General features: G+C 39.4%; 1 protein-coding gene across 3 annotated transcripts in view; it reads right to left on the reverse strand.

Moving 5' to 3' along the window:
* Positions 1–1,646: 1,646 nt before the first annotated feature.
* The window catches only part of CHD1 (chromodomain helicase DNA binding protein 1), a 68,606-nt gene continuing 47,747 nt past the window's right edge, over positions 1,647–22,505 (reverse strand). For all 3 annotated transcript variants that reach the window (XM_033086900.2, XM_033086902.2, XM_033086901.2), the window contains 15 exons: positions 21,563–21,739; positions 21,232–21,392; positions 18,857–18,898; positions 17,336–17,466; positions 16,805–16,943; positions 15,935–16,085; positions 14,814–14,936; positions 14,307–14,444; positions 11,952–12,215; positions 11,417–11,557; positions 8,597–8,775; positions 6,150–6,246; positions 5,319–5,376; positions 4,203–4,413; positions 1,647–3,415 (listed from right to left, as the gene is read on the reverse strand). In XM_033086900.2, the coding sequence (XP_032942791.1) occupies positions 3,052–3,415; positions 4,203–4,413; positions 5,319–5,376; positions 6,150–6,246; positions 8,597–8,775; positions 11,417–11,557; positions 11,952–12,215; positions 14,307–14,444; positions 14,814–14,936; positions 15,935–16,085; positions 16,805–16,943; positions 17,336–17,466; positions 18,857–18,898; positions 21,232–21,392; positions 21,563–21,739 (2,376 nt within the window). In that variant the 3' untranslated portion in view covers positions 1,647–3,051. The remainder of the gene's footprint in view (positions 3,416–4,202; positions 4,414–5,318; positions 5,377–6,149; positions 6,247–8,596; positions 8,776–11,416; positions 11,558–11,951; positions 12,216–14,306; positions 14,445–14,813; positions 14,937–15,934; positions 16,086–16,804; positions 16,944–17,335; positions 17,467–18,856; positions 18,899–21,231; positions 21,393–21,562; positions 21,740–22,505) is intronic.

Below are 22,505 nucleotides of genomic sequence, written 5' to 3' on the forward strand. Positions count from 1 at the left end.
TCCTCCCCAGCTCTCCAAACGTTTACCAGAGCTGGAGACAATCACGTTGTTAGCGCAGGCGATAGTACACTCCCTCCAGCACCCTGAATGCAGGGTGTCTGTGGTACGGTCTATCGCCCTCGATTTTAACAACTGCATGATTACGTAATCAAAATTCCTTGATTTGCATTGGATGCCACATTGCCTATGCAATCGGGGAACTACCTTGCCAAGCGCATCCATTTCTTGGCGGTACGTGAGCGTCCTCACCGTCGGGGTCAGATCCAGCTGCCTCGACCGCCCACCTCCTCCAGCGCGAGTCCCGTCACCCGGACCGCCCTCAGCCGCGTGTATCGGGGGCTATTCCCTCACCCGAACACCTGGGGGCGATCCCGGGTTTCGGCACCACTATGCTGCCTTCGTTGGGGGAGAAACGAAGGCAAGTGGCGACCTGGCTAGAGCGGGCCACGGCGAACACACACATACACTCTTAGAATCCCAGTCGCCGGACAAATCACTCGCTACACTGATACAGTCGACGGTGAAATGCATTTATTGCTCGGCAAACACGGGCTTAAGTAACTTTGATACAGCTGTGATTGGCTAACGCCATGGAGAGGGCGGGGTCTAACTCCTCGTGCATAACGACGTCTTCTGAGTGAACTTTCTAGCTCACCACATGTTACTAATTGGCAACTTTGTGAAAGTTGCATGAAGATCCTCACTGTAAACGAAAATGCGGCTTATAATGTGGTGTGGTTTATATATGAATAAAGAACGAAAAGAGTTTGACACCCGAAGTGCACCTTATAATCCGGTGTGCCTTATACTCGTGAAATTACTGTACTTAAAATGTAATGGAACCCAGACAGGAAAAATACTAAACTATTGCAAATGTGATTTGTGTATCTGTAAACATGACTGAATTAGTTACAAAGCATAATTGGACTAATTCCCAAAGATCCACATCATCAAAGCCATGAAGTATACCAAGAGACCTAAGGTACCTTCAGTAAAAATGTACAAACCAACCATGTCATGTGAGGCCACAGTGTTGTATCACAGCCACACACATGGACCACCAGGCACCATGGGAATGCCCTTTCTATGCTCTAGGATGCATCCATGTGCTTTCCAACCAGGAGGAATTGTGTCCATGGCTGGAGATGCTCCAACTTCTAGGTTTCCACCCTTTGAAGTGGAATGTGCATGGTACACATGAAAAACCTTATAAGACTCTGCTGACTAAACACTGTTCAACAATCAAGCTTTAAAGTAGAACTACTCAAACCCCTCAGATCCTGGGAAGATGAAAAGTTAAGAAATTAAGCAGCATTAATTAACCAAGTCCCAGCCTATATGGAATGAGCTTAATACTTAATGTGCAGCAATTGTGCCTATAGTAAGATCCTCAGAGATACTCTGCGGACAGATGGCGGTTCAATGGTAATGCTTTAATATAATCCTTCTTAACTGGAAAAAAAATACCCCACATGGCAGGAGCAGAGAAAAACTGAAGCAGCAGATGTAGCTCCTGCCACATGATGCCAGGCTAGCTACTTTATTTATCACCAGGATTGAAATTCACTTTAAATGTTTTTATGGTAAACCTGGGGAAAAGTAACACTGCATGGAAAAACACAGCAGAAAACTACAAGACCCACATGCCCTTTTAGTTTAAATTTAATTTTTCAGATAGAAGTTATCTATGTACAATCAGTGTGCATTGTAACAATTCTGTCAATAAAGTCATAATTCAAATCTTCTAAAATATTAACTACCTGCATAGCACATTTGACATTATTGCCCATGTTGAAGAGGGAACATATCAATTTACAATTAATTTTGATTGATTTGGATACTGAAGTGTTCAGGTATTTGACACACTTCCTTTAAAACCAATGCACCTGAAAAGCTTTCCAGAGCACAACTGAGCTAGATATTTCTTACCATTTCATTACAATTGCAACGACAACAGTTTAACATGGAAAAAAGACATCCCCCCCAAAAAACCCCAACCCAAAAACTCCCAAACAAACAAACCAACCAACCACCAAAAAACCAAAAAAACCCCACCTAAAACTCCGCACACAAACCCCATGAACCAACAATAAAAACAAACAAACAAAAACCCAAATCAAACCAAAACAAAAAAAGCCAAACCCAAACCAAAAAACCCAACAGAAACATCCACAAAACCACAAACTAAAACATGTATCCAAAGTATCCAAAAAAGGGAGCACTAAATGAATTTAAGTTCCCTTTCCCCATTTTTACATTCTGAGCAGTGACTCCATCAAAATCTTTTATTGAAACATGTAAGTATACTGATTTTGTTTCATAATTGTGACAAGAAGTCCTGAGTTGGTGGGGAAAGGAACAATCAAAAAAAAAAGCCTGAGGGGGCAAAAAGCTTATTTTAAAAATTTACAACATTTTACAGCCATTTGTTTGTGTTTTGCTTTTTTTATTATTATTTGTTTGTTTCTTTTGTAAAAAGGCATTGTAACTGATCACAAACAGAAGAAACCCTGGCTATTTTACAGTTATAGGTACAGAATTTAAATATTCAAGCTTGTGATGAAAAGCGGCAAGGTGGTCGCAGTGTACAATGTAAACAAGTAGCTTTGGAAAGTGAACAAAGTCCTTGAGAGTTCTTTACTAAGAAAAAAAATATTCTCCCCATTCCCTCCTGAAATATGAGCACAGGTCAGTGTTTAAAAGTTCGTTTACAAACATAACTTAAAACATTATCAGCCTCAAACCACTTAGACATGAAGAGTGTTTATAGTAAGATCCAGTCTGAAATGGGCAGTGTTGAGGTCCCTGTAAAAGTAAACATCGTCCATTTCTTAAAAAAAGTGCCACAGCATTTGCAGCACAGTGCAGCATAAACTTTAAATACAAAAATATTTTTCTTCTGTTGGGATAATAGACCTTGCATCCTGGAAAGAAGTAACAATACTGCTACCAATAGAATATCCCGTCTGTATCTTTCAAGTCATGTAAGGCAATTGCTGTGTTAATTTACTGTATATGGCTAAAGGAAGGTCCAGAAAATATCAGTCTTTGTTATGTTTTCCGGTTACTCCATGTATGTTCAGGTGTACTTTTGTGATCTGATGAATGTTCAAATGGAGATCTGTGACCTAGGGGAGATCTTGAACCATAAGGAGATCTCTGATCCAGTGGTGACCTTGGGCCACTACCTGAAGCTCTGTGGTCCATTTGCCAGTCTGAGTGGTATCTATAATCTCTGGGAGATTTATGATGGCTATACTCAGAAGCAGAACGATGATCTGAATGTATCCTGTGGTCTGAATGGGAACGGTGATCCGAATGAACCCGGTTGTCTTTTAGACTCCCTTCCAGGCTTGACCTGTGGTCTCTGCTCCTGTAGTCATCCAACTTTCTATGTTTACTATCACTGTAGTATCTAAAAAATAAGAACTTACTTGTATTAGATTTACTGGTAACACGTCAAGAGCCACAATTATGTAAAATCGACAGAACTGCATTAAAGAAGATCACTGCTGCAATTTTGTGTTACGGTAATTTCACGACTATAAGGCGCACCCTTTTGACTAAAATTTTACCCCGAACCCGGAAGTGTGCCTTATAGTCTGGTGCACCTTATATGATGGGCAAAGTTGTGACATCTGCCACCCCAGAAGTGTGAGCCGTGAGGGGAGCCGGCAGTGCCGCGGCAGCCGGGTGAAGGCGGGCCCGGGGCCCACGGCACCGCCCCTCCCTGGTCTAAGTGGGCCCGGGGGCCTATGGCTGCCGGGTAAAGGCGGGCCAGGGGGCCTACGGCACCGCCCCTCCCAGGTCCAGGCATGCCCGGGGGCCCGCGGCACCACCCCTCCCGGGTCCAAGCATGCCCGGGGGCCCATGGCTGCCGGGCTGAGGCAGGCCTGGGGGCCCGCGGCACCGCCCCTCCCAGATCCAGGCAGGCCCGGGGGCCCATGGCTGCTGGGTTGAGGCGGGGCCTCAGTCAGCAACCATGCGGGGGAAGCTGGCAGCAGAGCCTCGCTGCAAAAAAAAAGTGCGCCCTATAGTCCGGTGCGCCTTATATGATCTACAAAGTTGTGAATTTTGCCGACTCCCAGGGGGTGTGCCTTATAGTTTGGTGTGCCTTTATGGTCGTGAAATTACTGTAATCAGAAAAAATTGTTTGGTGCTTCCTACAAGCATAACTACAAAAACACAAAGCGAATTCTCACCTGCTGTCTTGTTTGTAGTGATCCCAGTCTCTGTGGTCTTTTCCATTGCTGAAGGCTGAATAGGGTCTTTTCCTGGAGTCACTTTTCTTGTAAACATCTCCCTGATGCCTGTCTTTATGATGATCGTGGTATTGTGACAGATGTCTATCAGAGGAGTAGCTGTCCCTGCTACTGTCATCATGGTTTGTATTCTCCTTCAGTCTTTCCACATCTGTTTAATAAAGGAGAGGTGAAATGGAAGTTTAGTAACATCTTTATTCCACCTAATTCAAACAGCACTTCTACCTGTCAGCTGAAAACCAGCATGAAAGGGACTCATTTAAAAGAAACAATATCTAAACAGCTGAAAATCAAATGTACTAATGCCAGTGAACAGAAGAAAAGCTCAGAATTAAGAAGAAAGCAAGCTACTATATATATGTATGACTTGGAAACTGAATTTCTCAACTTCTCCATTCAGTCTATGAAGCTCAGTGTCCAAATGAGCAGGGAGTAGAGGATACCTTCAGTAGAGCAATTTTAGATAGACTGGCAGCAACTTCCTCTCTAAGAAGGGGTGGACTCAGTATGAGTAAGAGTTTTAAAGATAAATGTTGTCAGCAAAAGAATTTCAGTGGTATTCCTAGAATACATGATTGCTCATTTTAAGTCCATGACAATATACTTGAAGGCACAAGATTAATAAAAGCACTGCATACAAAAAAGCAAGTGTGGGAACACATGGAGAAAAAAAATCAGTGTTACTGACAACAATAAAAGACAGCCCCTCTAATTAGTTACAGACTGTGATTAATAAACTGCTTTCTTACATCACTATGATAATGCAACAGCTATAAAGTCACAGAATTTCTGAGTTTACAGGTTTTAAGTAGACCTCTTGCCCTGTCCAAAATTTAACACAAAAATTGTTTCTTAATTTTTTTAAACGATGCTCAAATAACCTGGTAAGTACCAGCTTCACTCTGCACTCTGTTGGATTTCACAAAAAAATTAGTGAAGCTTTTCAAATTAGCCTATCTTTGTGGTACTTAAATGTGGGGAGACCAGACCCAGGAGACACGTGAAACATGGATACATAAGGTATTTAACTCAAGAATATACTTAAAAGTTACTTACCTGGATTTCTAATTACATGTGCATTCACATTGCCGCTAATATTCTGATCATTGTGTTGCTAAAAAAGACAAATATATTGATAAATGCACTTATTGGTAAATCACAAAGTTCATTTGAATACAGTAATTTCACAACCACAAGGCGCACCGGACTATAAGGCGCACCTCCGGAAGCCAGCAAATTTCGCAACTTTGTAGATCATATAAGGCGCACTGGACTATAAGGCGCACTTTTTTTTTGCAGCGAGGATCTGTCCCCAGCTCCCCTCTGCGCGGTTGCTGGCCGAGGCCCCGCCTCAACCTGGCTGCCGTGGCCCTGCCTCCATCTGGCTGCCGTGGCACTGCAGGCCCGCCTCCACCCAGCAGCCCCGGCCTTGCCTCCAGCCAGCAGCGCCGGACTCGCCTCTAGCTAGCAGCCACGGCCCTGCCTCCAGCCAGCAGCCCTGGCCCTGCAGGCATGCAGCAGCCCCGGTCCTGCACGCACCCAGCAGTCCTGGCCCCACAGCCCCGCCTCCAGCCAGCAGCCGACTGCCCCCACGGCTCACAGCTCGCACTTCCAGGTTGGCAAATTTCCGGACTTTGTCCATTATATACGGCGCATCAGACTATAAGGTGCACTTCTGGGTTCGGGCCAAATTTTTGTCAAAAGGGTGCGCCTTATAGTTATGAAATTACTGCACCTTGGAAAGATACATTAACAAAAGAGACTACCAAACTGCAAACACAAATACTAACTTGAAGTGTATTTTCATGTTCTTTATAATCCTACATATCTAATAAAAGTTACAATAATTAAAATAGATATTTTGTGTATTTTGAAAGAAAATATTACCTGAGATTCTTGACGCTTTTTGATTGCATGTTTATACAGCTTGTGCAGCTTTCTGGCATCAAATTCTGTAAATTTAGAGACAAAAATCCACAAATTTCTGAAAAAGAAGAAAAGAGAAGTTGTAATTATTTTTTAAATTTCTTTCCCCTATAGCAGAACATGGATTTGACTGAAATTATTTGAACACTACTCAGTAAACCTCAAATGCTATATAGTCTGCCTAGTATTGCCTACTTGCACAACAAATGTTATACAGCTATAAATAAAACACGTATAAGATTGATTCCCTTAACAATTTTTCACTTTTTAATATTTATCATAAGTACTTCATATCACTTCAGAGTATGAAATGCATGGACAGTAGTGCTAATAAGAATTCTGGTAAATTTTTGTGAAATGTTTATTAAAAACACAGCTGTTAATTCATATTTATCTTTTAAATTTTTTTTTTAATTCTGAGCATTTACCACTCTGTAAACAAAAAATGTAAGTACATAAAAGAAGTAAAAGTTCTTTGAAACTTGAAATCCCTTACAGCATAAGACACTTGACCAGCAAACCTTATTATATTAAACCATCAGCAACCGAAATTTTCCACAGACTTTGAAAGTCTGGGCAAGTCTTTTGAAACCAAGTAAGAGCTATGAAAGAGAATGGAAGTCATAGGATAATAAATCTCTGCCTAAGCTGTGCTTGAAGAAACCAAAGAAGAACAAATTAAGTCTTTTGCTGTCAAGATACCAAAATTCTGAAAAAAACTTTTCCTTCCATGATCACAGGTAGTTTTTTTAACAGATACTGATTTTTTTTTTAGTGAAATTTGCATGTGGAATGCTTAGAAGAATATACAGAATAACACTATTCAAAAATATTTTAAGTGTGGAGGTTCAGGAAGCAACAGTATGCTCCTTCACTGTGATTACAGCAATTTCACTACTATAAGGCACATTCTTTTGAATAAAATTTTGATTGAAAACCGAAAGTATGCCTTATAATCCTGTGCGCCTTATATATGGACAAAGTTTGGAAATTTGCCAACCCGGAAGTGTGAGCCGCAAGGCGCGGCAGCCACGGAGGCCAAGCCGTGAGGGGTGCGGCCGTGGCGGCCAAGTCGCAAGGTGGGGCGGCGGCCACGGCAGCCGAGCCACGCGAGCCAACGCTGCGTGTGGGTGGGAGTGCCGGGGCCTGCGGCATGGGGAGGGCGCCTGTGGCTGCATTTAAAGGCTACGCCAATCTGTGAAAAATGTTTGCAAATTGAGCACCTGCCATTAAACCCCATGATCGTGCGATTCCGTTACTACTCCATTACTTTGTTGTGCGCAGATCCTCGCTTAAAAAAAAAAAAGTGTGCCTTATAGTCCGGTGCGCTGTTATATATGAACAAAGTTCAGAAATTTGCGGTTCCCGGAGGTGCGCCTTATAATCCGGTGCGCCTTATAGCTGTGAAATTACTGTATTTAAACATGGTAATTTCTGTCCAGTAGTTTGCATAATGAACCAGTCAATGGTGTGTCTAATGAGACCATTCTAACTTAATATAAACTCCACTACTTCTTATCAAATATAGCTGAAATGTGTATTTATTTATCTACATATGGTATCATAGCATTATTAAGAATAACAGTTCTATTACAAGTTTCCACTTAAAATAATAAAAAATTTACCAAAATTGAATACATGGATCTTGGTTTTGTATCTCAGTTCACCCAACTATTTTCAAGTAAAGGAAGTAAAATCAGCAGAATCACATTACACTAACAGAATTCTTGAAGAAAATGCAACACTTAAGAATTTGATATATATAATTACAGGCTGTATTTTCGAGACTAAAGATATTAAGTGAACATTCTGAAAAATTAAGTCAAATTGCATTAAAAACTTGCGAATAAAATAACAGACCAATATTTTTTTCTTAATTCTTTTTATATTGTCACATGATATAGATGCAAATTCTTCCTTTACTTTTGAAGTGCATCTGAGTACACGACGATAAATACTTTTATAAAGTCGAAGATAATACATAATATGTAATTTACTTTTAGAGTACATTTTAAAAAAATAAAGAATTCTACAACTTGGAATCATACATTCAATGCAATTTTAGAACTGTGTATTTTCAACAGGAATTATTAAAAAACCAAAGTGACCTGAAGTTGGAAAACCAGATCTTTAAAGGTAAGAATGGTTTTGACTAAACATAGTGGTAGTGACTAGTACCCAGTATTTGCTGTCAACGTTAAGCAGAGAGAAACCTTCGCCCTCTGGACAAAATACAGGGCTCTGCATCAATGTCTAAAACAGGTCATAACAATGTATAATCACCTCTTAATAGAGTCCTACTTAAAACAGCAGAAAGATACAAGAAAGGGGAAACAATAAATAACTAAAACCTACTCGTCTCAATTGCAGATTTCCCTTTTCAAGTAAAACCCAAGAAAATAACTTACTTTCTCCACTGTTTAATTTGTTCAGGATTTGTATACTCCTTTAGACATTCAGTAATATGATCCCCAATTTTGATAAGACACTGTCTAGTATGTTCCAGCTGTTCTCTTTCAGAAAGACCCTTCTCTGGTCGATCCAGCTGTTTCAATGCTGCCTTGACAGGTCTCATTCTTTCCTTGCACTGTAAAATGGAAAAAATGAATGTATCAATTCAAAAGAAAAAGATTTATTCTAAAGCATGATCAAGCTTTTACTGAAGGGTGCAAAGATAAAAAACAATGCCCTACTGGTTTCAATGGATGGCCCACTAGCAGAGTATCTCCCACAGAGATAAAGATCACTGCCCCACCTAGTCAAAACAGATAGTCATAGAATAGATACTTCGATCACATTGTGTTTTGTAACCCAAGACACTTGTCAGTGTTTGGGGTTTGTTTTTTGTAGTACTGTATTTCTATCTTAATTTTCCTAGTAAAGAACTGTTATTCCTAATTCCCATATCTTTGCCTGAGAACCCTTTAATTTCAAAATTATAAAAATTTGGAGGGAGGGGGTTTACATTCTCCATTTCAAAGAGAGGTTCCTGCCTTTCTTAGCAGACACCTGTCCTCCAAACTAGGACACGTGCTGAGCCCTGCTAAGCTCTGCACAGTTCAGCTTGCAGTTTGCACTTCCGAGTTGGCAAATTTCTGAACTTTGTCCATACATAAGGCACTCCGGAGTATAAGGTGCACTTCCGGGTTCGGACCAAAATTTTAGTCAAAAGGGTGAGCCTTATAGTTGTGAAATTACTGTACTTTCTGCAACCATTACACTTGGCATTCAGCAAAGGATTAAAATTCCTTCTCTGACCATGTTTTAAACCGCACTCCTATGCAGATACTAGCAGAAGTTATGCTACCTAGAAGAAAGCTGATTTGGGTGTAACATCATAAAGGTTGGAAAAAACCTCTGAGATCATTAAACCCAACCTTTGACTGAACAACACCATCCTAATTAAACTACATCAAGTGCCACATCTAGTCCCTGAGTAGACTGTTCACTGCTTAACCACTCTTTCACTGATGAAATGTCCCCTTAGATCCAAAATAAACCTCCCCTGAAACAACCTGGGGCCATCTCTCCTTGTACTGTCACTGGTTCCCTGGGAACAGACCTGACCCCCACCTGGCTACAACCTGCTATCAGGCAGATGTAGAGAGTGGTAAAGTCTCCCCTGATCCTCCTTTGGGCTCAAAAACCCCAGCTGCCTCAGCCACTCTTTGCAACAATTGTGCTCCAGACCCTTCCCCAGCTCTATTCCTTTCTCTGGACTCAACGCAGCACCAAAATGTTGTTTCTGAACTGAGAAGCCCAGAACTGAACACAGCACTCAAAATGTGGCCACAGGAATGCCTAGGCTAGCCACACACAAAGGTCATGCATTCTTGAATTTTCATATTTTGAATCCAATGTTTTAATAATAAATCCAGATAAATCCAGTTGGCATGGTATAAATTGCAGACACCTGTTTAGTCATACATTGAATTCCAACAGCATGGTAAACATGACATGCATATCCTACTTGTCATCATGGCACAATCAGTTTAGCCTGAACACCATTTCCATTTGAAAGGGCAGTTAAGTATGCTCAATTAGACTGCACCTGACCATGGCATAATGATAAACACCGATCACCTCCTTCCCCCATTCTTCCCCTTTACATGCTGCCAAACCTAGAAAAACCAAACAAATACTTGAAATGGAATGAAATGGAGTATCACCATTGCCAGGTATTTATCTAGGGACAACTCAGAAAAACTGCAAAACTGTTCCATTGCTATCTCATGCCACTAAGTAATTAAGCATCTGGTTTACATATTGCACTTAACCACAGATTAAAGTAGCTTTTTAAAAGACAGCTTATATTCTCAGAGAAGTGATCAGAAACATGTAACTGTACATGGAAATAAAATTCTTTTCTGTCATTAGCTACACATATATATTCATTTGAATTACTCAACGCACATGCTAAAAATCACACACGTTACTTGGATTGCTTAGAATAAATCCATGGACAGTAACTGTCATACTCATGAGAATCCTACTGGCTTTGTCACAGCCAGCACCCACAACAAAACACATCTGCTGAAACGTGAATGACAAAACTACCACAGCTGTTCAAAGTAACTCACTGATACTTTTCCAGAGGCCTCAGCCAACCTATAAAACTTCATATAATTGTGCATATGCATTTTTTTAAAATGTTAATTCTATTTTTGTAAACAGCAGCGATTAAACAGAATTCTTTTGTTGTCAGAGACATTACCTCAGCATGATATTTCTAAGTGCTTTAGCATTGTTTCTTCCTGTGTTGACTAAAGTCTGTAAGACTTCAGAAGGGAATTGCTGAAACCTAGTTTTTCTTGCTATCTTACAAAGAAGAATAGCATATATGATATGTTGAAGCCAAAGACTCCATCAATTCCAATTCCATTCATGCACATCTGCTCTTTAAGAAGCAGGATATGCATGTGATTCGTGAGGATAAATCTTTAAGTTTATATTCTTAACTTATTAATCCTACAAACTATTGGATAAGTTTTTCTATTTTCCCGCATAAATACCGCAAGAAGTCAAAACACAACTGCTAAAACAAAGTAAAAAATTACTTTAGTACACTGTCAATAACATTAATTGATCTGAGACTTAGCAAAAGATCACCATTTTATCAAGATCACCTTGATATTGAATATTGAACAGTATTCAATATTAAGAATATCAGCAATTGTCCTCATTCAGACTATTAAGTATACACACTAGTTTATCAAAAGGGGACTTACCACACTAAAAGTTTTCTGATCTAGTTCTTCAGATTCTTCTGATATAGGAACTGGCTCACTAGATGCAGTAATATGAACTGGAGTATCCAGTAATGGAATTTTTTTAGTTCTTTCCTTATTTTCTGATTTTATTTCATTTACCTAAGAACAAGATACAACAATATTTAAGTACACTTTGTTTTTGGTTCTGCAATTATAACATATGACAATCCCCATAACTACTGCATTCTCTTCAATATATAAGAATAAAATCTATACTGACATGCACTTGCTTAATGAAATGGAAAAGGAAAATGAAAAAAAAAAAAAATTCTATACACATTCAGTCCAATTAAGAGATATATCATTGACTGTACTTCCCCATTTCAAATGACTGTCCTTTTGGTTTCAGGTAGTAAAAATAAAGCTTCAGCTGGCATAAAAGACTTCAATGAAATGACAACTGATCAGATCCAAAACACTTTGTCATCTCAAAATCATTCATATAAACCTGATTGCCTTCTCTAACTCTATGTAAAATAAGCAAACTAGTTACCTTCTCTTCCTTTACTTCTTTTTCTTTCTGTGTGGATTCTTTTATTTTGTTTTCTCTCTTTTCTTTAATATCCTTTTCTTTTAATTCTTTTTTATCCTCTTTTTCTTTTTTCTCCCTTTTCAAATCCCTCTTATTTTCCTTTTCTTTTGTCTCTCTTTTTTCTTCCGCTTCCTTCTTTATACCAGTATCTGGCTCAGGCTTTTCTTCATTTTCTTTTTCTGCTTTAAATTTTTTATGCAGATGTTTCATTGAAACAATCTCATCCTGCAATACACAAGCATATATGTCACATCAAACTGGGTTCCTATCTACAGAAGTTTTACAACTATCAGATTAAAACACTTTTTATCTGTGCAGTTTTTGCTTCTGGGTGTAGATTTATCAAATCACCTCTCAAACAGAACTGAATGCAGTTGGCAAAGAAATATGAGAGCTGTGCACTCACTTCCTCAATGTGACAAAGCAAGTATTAATTTGGTAGAAGCAGTAGGTATGAGAAATTGTGTCCATTCAACTTGGAATACAGTTTGAATTTGGTCCCTTCTAAAGGCTGTTAAACTGAAGAATTGAAATCTAAAAGGAAGTATGGTCTTGCAAAACTGACCTATCGATCAGAACAGTCAAGTGATGGGGGATGTTGGAAGACCTCTGATCTAATTAGCTTTGCCCCTACAACATTTAACTGTTCAGAGGTGAACTCACTGCTCTTTATAATATTCACTGAGAAGGTCTGAGATGGAAATTAATATTCTTTCAGACACAAAAAAAATAATAAAAAATGAAGTATTATTATACCACAGGTGGAAGAATCATTATAATGTTTGAATTTATTTGAACCTCCCAGAAAGGCACACACAGAAACTGCTTATGTGTTGCATAAAAACAGATGAAAGACTGTCTAATACTTGAACTGAACAAGTTACTTAGAAGAGGTATGAAGTTTTCAGTCCAACCAGGGTTGTGTTTTAGTGCTTAGGTATCATGGAAAATTTCTAGTAAAAATCCCATGATTTAAAAACCTTCCTGATAATTCTAGCAGTAAAATAGGTAAGTTTTAAGTACTGCACAGAGTATGGAATCTAAGTAGATAAAGCCAGTTGTGTAAGCCAGTTGTAGTTTTCAGTCCAGTTTTCAGAAATGCAATTGTTATTCAGTGTTCAAAAGTACTGAAGCGATGAGTACCTGTTATTAAAAGAGAGGAGGACAGCATTCTAGGCGGTTTCCCAAAACCTAGTCAAGTTAGTTAACTGACAGCAGAGTCTTCTCTTTTGAGTGGAGATGAAGACTAACACTCATTTTTAAAGTAGTCTGAACAATTAATTTGCTTAGTTTTAGAGTTCTGTTGTCGCCGTTAATTTACTGGGAATTGTGGCAACATTTACAGGTCTTAGTCTTATATTCCAGGCAAATTATTGTAGCTATAAACACAAGGTAGTCTACATTGAATTTTTTTTTATTGCTGGCTTCACATTTTATTTTTCATACTACAATTTAAATACATACATTGAAAGAGTGGTTAAAAATTACTATTTTTTCATAGATTTATCATAGTTTTTCTAACGCTAATTTTAACTGTGTATTTCTGTAAGCATTTTGTCTTTTAGAACAAGTTGACAATTACAATGGCTTGTAGTTATTTGCATTAAACCAAGTAGAGAGTATTTTACTGATACATATAGAATTGCAGTGACTTATTTCAACAGCTTACAAACATGACCCAAAATTTTATCCGCATTTTTATGTCTAGTGATTTTGCTATGTGATGAACAACAAAAAATGAAAAGACACAACAAAAACATAATACTAAGATTAATAACCAGAAGTAAAAACACCCAACATGGTTAAATAGTCTTTCTGAAAAATGACAGCCATGATGTATAATACACAAGTTTTCACATGCAAGCCTTGAAGTGTAATTTTTTATGCTCCTCATTCTAATAGAGTTTCATGGTATTTTTCTAGCCTCAATAAAGCACCCTTTACCTTAAGAATCATTATCAGTAGGTGTAACAAATGACCAAAAACCCAGAACTTTTACAACTGTGATTTCCAGCTCTCGCAAATACAGTGCTAATGCTTTTAAAAATGTCGAAATTGAGCAATATCACTAGTAATTAGACCATAATATTTTTATAACAATTTGGAAAACTCGTAATTCTTCATTTATTAGTTTATAATTAAACTGAAATAGATACAGTTTTCCATTTGCTTGTACTGATGCAACATCAATTGTAGTGGCCACGGCAAAAGGATGATATTCATGTGTTCTAATTTTATTAAGCTGAGGAGAAGATAAAATACAAATTGATACTAAAAGGAAGAACTGAGTAGACATCTTTATTGTGTGAAAGATACCTTGTTATTCTCGTCATCATCTTCATCTGATTTTTCTGAGGGCTGTGGTGAAGAATCACTTTTTATTTCTTCTTTTAGTTTTGCTGCCTTTAGCACCTTATTCTTCTTAGTTCTTGTTTTCCTCCTCTTCGAATTGCCCTGAATACAAATTGATCTATTTAATCACGTCAACTGACAAGCATCTTTGCACTATATTTATAAAACAAGATTCGGTTTTACATCAAAGAGAGGGTTCCTTTTATTTTACTTATTGCCACTAATGACCGCTACTTTACTCAGGACTGGAGACAGAGCTTAGTGCAAGAGTAGAGAATACAGACAAATAAGAAGAGAATAATACAACATGAAACTTGCAATTACTATCCTGAGTTTGTCTCATGTACTACGATTAGTAAGACAATAATACTACACAAACAAAAAGTGTAGAACTAAAAAACAAAAAAAATGAGGTGACACACCCATAAGCACTTTGTTTTACCTTAGTAATAAATGCCACATATTACTTACTGCTCCAGCAAGCCTTTGTGCTTCCTTCCTCGCAAGGTCTTTATTCAGTAATTTAATGAGGTAGTCTGCACGTGTCTGTAACTGCTTTGCCTGGGGTTTCTTATCTGGGTCATCAGGCAAAATCTGAGGAGAAAATGGTAGCATCACAGCTTTGAGTATAGATTATAAACTTTAGATGTTAGCCGGAAGTACACAGAACAGAAAAAGCTGGGCAAAAGGACATGGTAAACAATCCACTCCAACTATACCTAGTAAAACTGTCAGAATATTTAAAGCAAAGGATATTTTCTCCAAAGTTTTCATTTCTCTGCAATGAAACCAATGTAAGCAACCAATAGAGTCACTGACATTTCCTCAGAGTCTAAAACCAACTCAAGAAACCAGCCTCAGATTTCTGTCTCCACCCCGGTATTTCATCTAAGAAATTCCAGGCACCTGTACCAGTGAGTCACAGAACCCCTGACTCTGACTCATTCATTCTCTAAATGCAGCTGCCAAGAATACATATATGTGGTTTCAAAAGCTGCACAAATTAATGAAAGGCAGAAGTAAGAATCATTAAACAAATTTGGACACAAACCTGGCTGCTCAAATCCCAAACCTACAGGTTGTTGTCACTGTCACAAAGTTTATGTCACCCCAGGTTTTTCCTCAGTATCTGCTGCTCACTATTGCTAAGAAGCTATTGCACTAATTCTAGCACAGCTACTCTCAATGTAGCGGAAGACAGCTTCAACTGAGGAACCTGAGGATTAAGTGGGGATGGAGAAACTAAATTAAATCTCTAAAAAAAACTCCCTTCTCAAAAGATCAAGAACACAAAGTTAACAAAACCAGAACATCAGAGATAAAGAAGGAAAAGACTGAAAAAAATCAAATTACATATGGCCAACCATGTGAGAATATCAAAACACGACTGCAAGACCATGCTTCAAAATACTCAAGACCCCAAAATCTAGTAATATACCACAAGAAGGATATGAATTATGTAAGAAGTACAACTGATGTAAAATGTTTCTGCAACTTCATTTATCATTAAAGTAAGCTCTTTCAGTAACACTACTGATATATATACATTACCTAAGCAAATAGTCCTTGATAAACTATTGTAGGTGACATACCTTCTGTGTCAAACTGAGGTCAGGATCCATTTTTATCATTTCCCAGCTGCCATAACCATATTCATAGATGCCTATTAACAAATTGGAATCATCTTCCTTACCCCAATCTATATCAAAATGAGCAGCCTTAGTGTGGCATGGGATGACATATCTAGAAGAAATATGTTAGAAAGACAAATAAATGATTTTTACATCTGAAACTTAGCGAGGGGGAAGGGAACATACTAAAGGTAATGCAACTAGATTTATTTTCTCTGGTAAGATGCTGATAAATTAAAAAATTAATCCAAATACTTACCATAATATCTTTCTTATTTCTGTAAGTAGTTATTGAAAACAGCACTGGAATACATTTTAAAGCTGATTAAGACCAAAATATGAAGAACAAGTGTCTGTCTGTACCATAAGCTGTGTGACAGAATTGGCTAGCCGTGAATAAATGCAAAAAATCATCATCCAAGTGTTCTAACTACGTGGATCATTTTGGAACCAGAATACACAAGGTGGCAAGTGTAGAGGTTAGGAATGACTACTGTTGCAATTTGATACTCCTCTCAAGCAGAGATGACACATTTAGCTCCTCAACAAGCCTGAATTCTAGTCCTAATTATTATTAGTAACTGAGCACAGTTCATAGCAAATACAATTGGAAGTTAAAGTTGTTACTGGTTTTTGTGGCAAAGGAAGAAAAAACAAAGTACAGCGGAGTTGGTTACCACTGCCAGTTCTTGAAGGGAACAGAGGGACAATGCTTTAAATAGTGAAATAGTGTTGAATCAAAGTTGTAAAAAAAAAAAAAAAAAGCAAGCTAGTAAGACTTGAGAAGTTACCTGCATTACTACTCCCTTTAAAATATGCAAAAACCAGTACCTTTTTCTTTCTTCTGGATCTGAAGGAATGGATTTGTGCAATGGTGCCAACTCTTCTTCATGAGAGATTACTAACTTTGCATTTACTTGCACTCCTGAGATTCGGAATGTTGGGCCTTTCACCTTCCCAAGTCTACCTCCTTAAAGAAAATGACAAAGCTATTAAAATATTTACCTTTACAAATAACATTAGAAAAATGTAAAGAAAACAACTATATTACATCACCTTTTCTTGACCAAATACTTGAATTACATGCTTCAAAACTGAAAAGCCCCTACACAATAGGAGTACTTCTAAATTTCACAGCAAATCAAAAATCTACTGCGTTTTTCAGTAGTAAGTCATACACAGAAAGCAGAAAAGGTCACATTACTATAACACTGGGTTTTTTTAAATCATCCAGTACGCATCTCAACATTTTCATTCGTATTTCCCAACAAAATGGTTTTCTGTTATGATCAGAGGACAAGAATAACTCATTCTTCTTGACATTCTTCACTGTCCCCTCATCAAGCCCCCTGAATACGGTACCTGCTCTTTCTTGTCCAGTTGAATTGTCCTTTAAGGCTTTAATGCACCCATTATGTACAAGCTCTCCCAAACGTCTGAGATCTGTCTCTGATTTATCAACCAGTTCAGCGTCTCTAGCTACAGCATCTAACCTGTAATAATAAAAAAATATTCATTTTTGTAACTCTGAAAATATGCCAGTTATGAATGATTCTTTCAGATTTCAAAATAAAAGAAATTATCACATAAGTTACCAGTCATCTGTTGTTTCTAACTGGTACACAATTTTGATCCAAAGGAAAAAAACCAAATTATTTAGATCTAAGGATAATACAACAAGAACTGTAAAGAACCCTAACCCTAGTGTTAAGTTACTGCATATTCCTTTAGAAAAGAAAATTACAGTAATTTCACGACCATAAGGTGCACCGGACTATAAGGCGCACCCCCAGGAGTCGGCAAAATTCGCAACTTTGTAGATCATATAAGGCGCACCAGACTATAAGGTGCACTATTTTTTTGCCGCAAAGATCTGTGCCGTGCGCAACAAAATAACGAATTAGTAATGGAAACCCGCGATCGTGGAGTTTACTGGCAGGGGCTCAATTTGGAAACATTTTTCACAGATCGTCGTAGGCTTTCAAAGGCAGCCGCAGGCGCCCTCCCCGTGCAGTGGGCCCTGGTGCTCCCTCCCGCCCCCGGTGCCAGCAGGTGAGGTTTGCCGCAAGGGTAGTGCCTCCGCTTCTCGCCCCTTTCCCGTGGCCGCAGGGGCTACGCCACCGCCGCTGCTTTCCCGCGGCCGGTGGCTCCTCATTCCTCCCACACAGGGGCCGGGGCAGCTCTCTCCCTCCCCGCACAGCTCCTGCTGGCCATGGCTGCCCGCTCCCGCCCCTCCTCGTGACTCAGCGCTCCCGCGGCACTGCCCCCTGCTTGCAGCTCACACTTCCGGGGTGGTAAATGTTGCAACTTTGTACATCAGATAAGGCGCACCAGACTATAAGGTGCACTTCCAGGTTCGGGGAAAAATTTTAGTCAAAAGAGTGCGCCTTATAGTCGCGAAATTACTGTAATCATTAAATCATACATACATGTATGCATTATATGACCATATGCACTATAAATATTTGTAAGGATTAATACTTTTAAGGATGGGAAGGTTTTCTTAAAATGGGAAAAAATGAAAGAAGCTTAAAAATGATAACAGACAATATGTAAAATGCAAAGCTGACTTTGACAGTCAGAGTGAATAAACAGATGGGCTTCCAAGAATCTTACTAAACATGACAAGTGAATGATTATCACCAAAGAAGATCAAACAAGTCAGCAGATAAATAAAAAGGAAACATTCCTTGAAATGGCAAAGTCTGTTGTGTGGCTGTCTGCACACACACTATACATGAAGAAACAGAATGTACTACACTAAAGTCACGCTGTATTCACGATGATGTATTTCCACTACTGGTTAAAGTTTCACGGTACACTCTAATTTTTATAAAAAAGAGATTCCAAGTTGCCACACAAATAATAATCAAACAACTTTACCTCTCCAGAGGCCCACCAAATTTCTTGTAACTCTTGATAAACCTAGTAACAGAAAATAATTTTGCCATTTAAAAATATGCTTAACAAACAACATTTGTTTTGAAAGCTGTATTGACATAATTGTTGATCTTAGTATAATGCTATGTGGACAATGTGGGAAAAACAGGTAGAGAGAATAGAGCAGCTTCATATATTCAGACAGTTTAAATAAAATCAGTTTTATGGGTTTAACAACTGTTGTTATAAATAAAACAATAAAAGATATAACTTATTTCAGAAATTACTATTGATTTCACAAGACTAAGGATTCTGCAGCTGTATGTATCTAAAAATGAAAACTGAACATGGATTTACAGTAAATGAAGATGGTTTGTGTAGTTACACAGTTATTAAAAAGAGCAATCCCCAAAAGATTGGAAGATTTCAGAAAATTACATGAAAGATACTTCTCTGTTAAAATACCTAAGCAATAGAAAGAAACTGAAGATACTTGGATACTTGGAGGAGAAAGGAAATTAAATACAAATTTAAAAAATTAAAAAATAAGAAAGAAAACTTCCTCAACAATGAAATTGCTTGTACAAGTATAACAGCCTTGAAAAAAGTAACAGTTTGTCCCATTGTTAGATGATATAGAAAGCCAAAAATGATCTTTAAAGTTATTCCTCTTAAAAAATACTCACAAAACTTTAAACCATTTTAGAGAAACATGTATACTTAGATTTCAGAAGCAAAGTAGCATTTCACAAACCCAAAAATGTTAACCAAAAGAATTCCTCCTCCTCCTACCAAAACAATACTTCAACAGTTATTTAGCATAGACAGAAGGGACCAATGATAGTACAAGTTGCAAATAGGATTTTTGATCTTCCTAGTTTTAAAAAAGCAGGATATAACATTTCAATTCTAATATCAAGAAGTTTAAAAAGAAAATAAGATCCAATCAAATTTTTTTATTTGTCACTAGATAGATGTAACATATTCTTTCAACACTGCAGGTTTTGGATAAATTGGTGGAAAACAGATTACAGTAATTTCACGATTACAAGCCGCACCGTTTTGACTAAAATTTTGCTCCCACACCGGAAATGTGGCTTACACTCAGGAGTGGCTAATATGTGAATAATTTTCTGACATTTCCAACCCTGTAAGTGCAAACCGAGGTGCCAAGTCGAGCACCTGCCAGTAAAACCCGGGACTGCGTGATTTGTTACAAATTGGTTACCCTGTTACGCGGCGGGTGGAGCCGGGCTCCATGCTGGCAGCACGGTGGGAGGAGGCGGGGGGCTCCCTCCTTCAGGCAGCGCAGCCTGGGCGAGGCGGGGGCTCCCTCCTGCTGGCCCCGTGGCATGGGGGGCTGCCTCCTGCTGGCCCCGTGGCCTGGGGGGAGGCGGGGGGCTCACTCCTGCTGGCCCTGCATCCTGGGGAGAGGCGGGGGACTCCCTCCTGCTGGCCCTGCATCCTGGGGAGAGGCGGGGGACTCCCTCCTGCTGGCCCCGTGGCACGGGGGGCTCCCTCTTGCTGGCCCCACGGCTCAGGGGGAGGCGGAGAGTTCCCTCCTGCTGGCCACGCGGCTTCGGGGGAGGTGGGGGAGCTCCTGTTCCCCTGCCCCCGCCTGCCGCCACAGGTGCAAGCGGGCTCCTTCCCCGCCTCCCACCACCACCGTGGGTGCCGGCGGGCTCCGTGCCCCCTTGCCACCGCGGCACGGCACTGGGTCGGGGCGAGCGAGCCCAGTGGCGGGGGCGGCCGGCCCTGAGTGGCACCGCCAAACAGCAGTGCCGACCTGGGCCACCTGGCCCTGTTGGCAGCCCCGAGCCCTCAAAGCCTGAGCCGAGCCAGTAAACCCTGCCATCCCAAGATTCTGTTACTATTTGGCAACTTTGTTGCATGCGGGTCCTCGCTGCGAACAACAGAGTGGCTTATAATTGGGTGCGGCTTGTGTATGAACAAAGCACAAAATGTTTGCCAACACCTGGAGATGTGGCTTATAGTCAGTGCGGCTTGTAATCGTGAAATTACTGTACTTTGCTTGATTTTTTTTAAAGGAAAGTTCACCTCTTGTAAAACACTGCCAGTAAACATCCACCGAAATTACTGTCTTCACAGGCTGCAGGAACTAAAAATTTAAACCAATCATGAATGTTTCTCAAACCTAACTTTATATTCCATTAAAATGGGTTCAAATTCTTGCTAGAACAATTCACGACGTCAGCACCACAAGGTAAAAATATTAAATGCCTAGAATAAAAAGATTTCAAACTTCAGGTAAAACAGATTACCAGCTGTAGTTTTTTAATATGTAATAAAATTTTAAATATAATAATAATATTATTAATAATAGTAATTTATTGTCCCTTTAAATATGCATATCTTACCGCCTTATCTCTGCATCACTAAATCCTTTAATATTTTCTCGAGGAATAGTTCGTGGTCTTCCACGTTTTTTTGGCCTTTTTCTTTCTGAGATGGAGTCACTATCAGATCCAGAGTATCTTCTACTCCTACTGCGCCTCCCTTCACTGCCATTGAAGCTAATCTGTAATTCCAGAGCAAGGAAGCCACATAAATAACAAATATAAGCAAATTCTATCTACTGTGTCAAAAAAATGTGTTCAGAAAAGGAAAAAAAAAAAACCCAAGCTCCAAAAGCAACAAACTACACCAAAAGCAACACAGAACTACAATTCAGTCAGAACCAAGAGACACCTGTTTTGCACAGTTTCTCATCCTTGGAAGCATGTATATTTCTTCAAGTTCCTTCTGTCTTTCCTCCTCTTCTATTCTTCGCCTCTGGACCTCTGGAATGATTTCTTCCCAATTTCTTGAATTTCTTTCTGGTTCCAACTCAATATCATCTTCATCCATATTGGAGAAGTTGGCCACCTTGTAAATCAAAATATATATATTTTCATCTAGTTAATACATGACACAATTTTTAAATGACTAATCAACTACTATTTCAGGAAAACAAAGTTACAGATGCCATATTTTATGCATTTATACATATAATATTTACATATTTCATTGATTTATATATCTATGCTATTGTTTCATAAGATACACAAAATTCATAAATACAAAATGTTTCATGAAACAGGCACTGCGGTCAGTAATTTCACAACTATAAAGTGCACCTCTGGAGTCAGCAAATTTCACAACTTTGTACATTATATAAGGTACACCAGACTATAAAGCGCACTTTTTTTTTGCTGAGAAGATCCATGCTGTGTGTAACAAAGTAACGAAGCAGTAACGGAATCCCACGATCGTGAAGTTTACTGGCAGGTGCTCAATTTGCAAACATTTTTCAAAGATTGGTGTAGCCTTTAAACAAGCCCCAAGAGTCCTCCGTCTGTGCAGGGCCCGGCAATCCCGCCCGCCCCCGGCTGGCAAGGCAGGGCTCGGGGCGGCTGTGACTCAGGACTGTCTGTGGTTCATGGTGGCATGGCGCTGCCTACTCCCTCTCTCCCTGTGCAGCTCCTGCTGGCTGGGAACTGCCCGCTCCCTCTCTCCCCGTGCGGCTCCTGCTGGCCGGGGGCTGCCCGCTCCCACACCCCCTCGCGGCTCGGCGCTCCCCTGGCACCGTTCCCCGTCACGGTTTGGCTCACAGATCGCACTTTTTTTTTGTAGCGAGGACCTGCGCCGCGTG

Source organism: Catharus ustulatus, unplaced genomic scaffold (genome assembly GCF_009819885.2).
Source record: "Catharus ustulatus isolate bCatUst1 unplaced genomic scaffold, bCatUst1.pri.v2 scaffold_68_arrow_ctg1, whole genome shotgun sequence".
Taxonomy (NCBI): domain Eukaryota; kingdom Metazoa; phylum Chordata; class Aves; order Passeriformes; family Turdidae; genus Catharus; species Catharus ustulatus.